This window comes from Sciurus carolinensis, chromosome 11 (genome assembly GCF_902686445.1).
Source record: "Sciurus carolinensis chromosome 11, mSciCar1.2, whole genome shotgun sequence".
NCBI lineage: Eukaryota > Metazoa > Chordata > Mammalia > Rodentia > Sciuridae > Sciurus > Sciurus carolinensis.
In genome coordinates, this window is record NC_062223.1 from 17,026,350 (window position 1) to 17,030,490 (window position 4,141).

General features: G+C 39.6%; 1 protein-coding gene across 1 annotated transcript; it reads left to right on the forward strand.

The window, feature by feature from the left end:
• The first annotated feature begins 601 nt into the window (after positions 1–601).
• On the forward strand, positions 602–1,546 carry LOC124960676 (olfactory receptor 5B17-like). The gene has a single exon (XM_047519568.1). The coding sequence runs from the start codon at positions 602–604 to the stop codon at positions 1,544–1,546; it is 945 nt and encodes a 314-aa protein (XP_047375524.1).
• Positions 1,547–4,141: the final 2,595 nt, after the last annotated feature.

Here is a 4,141-nt window from a genome sequence, read left to right on the forward strand (position 1 = left end):
CAGTTAAACATTGATTTAAATTCTTAAAAAGTCAGTTTAAATTCACCAATAGCAATTATGTTGGGAACCACCATATTTGGTATAAATCTTGGATCCATCCTTTAATATGTGTGTGATTATGAATAATTTATTCAACCTCTTTGCTATCAAGTTACTTCATGTATAAATAGGCATAATAACAAATCAATCTAATGGGTTTGATGAGAGGGTTAAGTGAACACACACATATGTACACAGTTCTTTATGTGTGAGGACTTCAGAAGCGTAAGCAGTTAGACTGAGAAGATCTTAAATGGGAGAGAGACTTACTATAAGTACATGACCTTGGATGGCTCTTTCCTTTCCTGCAACTCAGTTAACCCCTTCAGAAATTAACAAGTAGGTACTGCTTCTTCCTAAGTCTATTACTGCACAGGTAAGTTCTCCACTCAACTGCATTTTTATTCCATGCTTTAGATACAAAGAATATTGAAAGGCAATTATTTTTTAATACAACGATGCTTGTACATTTCAATTTTTGTTCGACTGACTTTTGCTCATCAATCTATTCTTGGAGCTCTTTGCTGCACGGCACCTGGCGGTTCTAGAGTAAGTGCCCTCCATGGGGAATAACACGGAGGTGAGTGAGTTCATCCTGCTGGGACTGTCCAGTGCTCCAGAGCTGCAGCTTCCCCTCTTCATCATGTTCACTCTCATCTACCTCGTCACCCTGGCTGGGAACCTGGGGATGATGACATTGATCCTGCTGGACTCGCGGCTCCACACCCCCATGTACTTTTTCCTCAGCAACCTGTCTCTGGTGGACGTTTGCTATTCCTCAACAGTCACTCCCAAGGTCATGGCTGGGTTGCTTATGGAAGACAAGGTCATCTCCTACCATGCTTGTGCTGCTCAGATGTTCTTTCTTGTACTCCTAGTCACTGTGGAAAGTTACCTCCTGACTGCAATGGCCTATGACCGCTACGCGGCAGTGTGCAAACCCCTACACTACCCTACCGTCATGACAACAAGGGTGTGTGCTCATCTGGCGGTGTGCTGTTACCTGCTTGGCTTTCTGACGGCAGCTATTGGCACCGGAGACACGTTCTGCCTCTCTTTCTGTGTGTCCAATGTGGTTCATCACTTCTTCTGTGATATTCCAGCCGTCATGACTCTGGCTTGCTCCGACAAACACCTTAATGAATTGATTATTTTCCTTCTTTCGAGCTTCAATGTCTCTCTGGCACTTCTTGTTATCTTGGTTTCTTACCTGTTCATATTTGCCACCATTTTGAAGATGCACTCAGTTGGGGGATACCAGAAGGCTTTATTCACCTGTGCCTCACACCTCATGGCCGTTTCCATATTTTATGGGACTATTATGATCATGTACTTACAGCCCAGCTCCAGCCGCTCCATGGACACTGACAAAATTGCCTCTGTGTTCTACACCATGGTCATCCCCATGCTGAACCCTGTGGTCTACAGCCTGAGGAACAGGGAGGTCAAGAGTGCTTTCAAGAAAGTTGTTGAGCAGGGAAAATATTCTCAAGGCTTAGTCTTTTAATTATGTAAAATCCACAATAAGCTTTTATCTACCCAATACGAAAACTCAAATGTGTACTGCCAGTGGGGGAATTGCAACAAAATTTGGTCAAATTTCTTAATTTTCTATAATTGAGAAGTTGTTCCAAACATGCAAAATAAAGAAAAACATGGTAACAATTTTAAAATAATTTATTTAATGAAACATGAGATTTTCATTGATTCATTTTCTCCAGTTGTAATTACAGCCATTTAATGAATTAATTTTTTGACCAGGATGAAGTAAGTGATTTGGTTAAAAAAAAATGGTGGTCATATATGGACCAGGCATATCACAATAAATTTGAAGAAAATATTTTCATTAGGTTACCTTAAATTTATTATTACCTAGTCCTCACATCTTAAAATATATTTATTATTGTGCAGTGTTGAAGTTCAAATCCATGGCATCACATATGCCAGGCAAGATCTCTAGCACTGAGTCATATCCCCAGACCATTTCACATATCATCTTCTAAGTGCTGTGATGTTAACAGCATGTTATTCTCTGTTTTTAGCAGCAAATGCTTTGAAGAGTCTGTTGCCTTTATCACACTTCAGTTGAGCTGCATTCCATCCTGTCTTCTCCTACCCATCCACTACACCACCATCCTCTGATTCCTTGCTCTTCCTGGAGAACTTCCAGCTTGTCCCTGACTCAGAGCCTTTGCTCTTTTCTCTGCCTGGAAAACTCCCCGGATCATTTCAGATTGTGCTTCAGTGTTGTCCTCTCACAGGTCACAGAGACCTTCCTTGAATCACTTTCTAGGACAGTCACTCTTAACATTCTTCCTCCTTTGAATTTCTCCAGACTCTTTACCTTCTCCCTTGCAGCTAACTAAGGACAAACAAGGGTACCTGCACTGACTAGAATACCTCTCAATTCCAAAACTCGTATTTTAGTAAAACAACTGCACTTTTCTACCCTGACTCAGTATTTATCCGTTTCACTCAATACACTTACTCTACTTTTCCTGAAGTGAAAGTAATGGAAGGTGGTTCTCTTGCTGCCAGTTCATGAATAAACCACTAACACCATGTTGGACATCAAACAGGGTTGTGTCTTTGGCACATTCAGGCAATGGAGAATAATGAATAAGAAAAAAATTAAGAGATTGGACCAGGATCCATGAAAAAGAGTGAAAAACAGAGTTTTCCCCAGAAAGAAAAGTTCAGACTTATAAAGAGCTATTTCACAACACCAGGGTGGAAAAGCCTTTATACTATTCACCCAGCAAGATTTCAAAGTTAATCAAATGTGTTTCACAATTGTCTTTTGTGAATGGGAGAGATTTTCCCCCCAGTTTTTGTTCTCTGGCCCCATATTGTCAATAGGTACGAATGTAGAGTGAGCTCTTTTCTTGTTGGTTCAGAAGTTTTTGGACCACAGGAATGATACCTTGGGCCCATGAGAGGATCTAAACTTCCGAAGCCTGGACATTGAACTTCCACAGTGATTAGTTGGAAATTAGGTTTGCCTCTATGGAGAATATTTTATTATTTATTCCCATCAGTATAGAGAGATGCCATCAGAATATCTGCACACTGTGGGTGGGAGACAGAGAGTGGGGAATGCGTGATTGAAACACTGTTGTATTTCTCCATCACAGTTCAGTTCCAGAATTGTTTCTTTGGGACTCTTCACATAGCCTCCAAGTCATAAATAAAATGGCTAGCACAAATGAAATTGACACGGTTTTTTGACACAGAAGAAAGCTGAACCTGAGTTTTGTTCCAGTCAAGCTTTGTGACATAATTGGTCCCACATTTGTTCCGTGTCTTTAGGTGCCTGCCAGCATCCCCAGCTTTGTTTTGCATCAATCTAATCTCTGCCTTTGTGGTCACATGTTTTTCTTCTCTTTCGTCTGTAGAATATCCCGGATTCTCCCTTTTTTTTTTTTTTTTTTTTTTTTTTTTTTTTAGTTATATGGAATTTACATAAAATAAAATTTACTACTGGCCACCTAATAGTTTGTAGTACATTCCTAATGTCGAGTAATCATCACATGAATGTAATTCCAAACGTTTTTTTCTTTCACTCACAAAGACGTTATACCTTCTCACTCCCTCCTCCTCCTCACCTTGTGAACCAGTAATCTACCTTCAATCTCCATGGACTTACTTATTTGGAATATGCTGTAATAAGAAATCATGCAGTATGTGACCTTGTATGTCTGACTTGTACTGAACATGTATTTTCTTCCTTTCTTTCTAGTTATTTATTTATTTAGTCATGCTGGGTCAAACCTAGGGCCTCTCATGTACTAGGCAAGTGCTCCACCACTGAGCCACAGCACAGCCAAGCACAATGCTCTCAAGGTTCATCTGCATTATAGTGTGTATCAATGCTCCCTTCCCATTAATCACATATGCCACCCTAGGAAAAGTCAATCGTCCATAGATAATGCATTTGTTTCTGGACTTCTAATATATTTCATTACTGTATATCATTAAACTTAAAGCAATACCAAATTGCTTTTATTTCTTTTGATTTGTGTTGTTCATGTTGTGATGTATTTTCTGCATCTATTCTTCCTTGATGGACAATTATTTTATTTTTTGGCAATTGTTAACAATG

Bases quoted from the DNA above. Each gene is read 5' to 3' on its own strand.
- LOC124960676 (XM_047519568.1), top strand. From the start codon at position 602: ATGGGGAATAACACGGAGGTGAGTGAGTTCATCCTGCTGGGACTGTCC.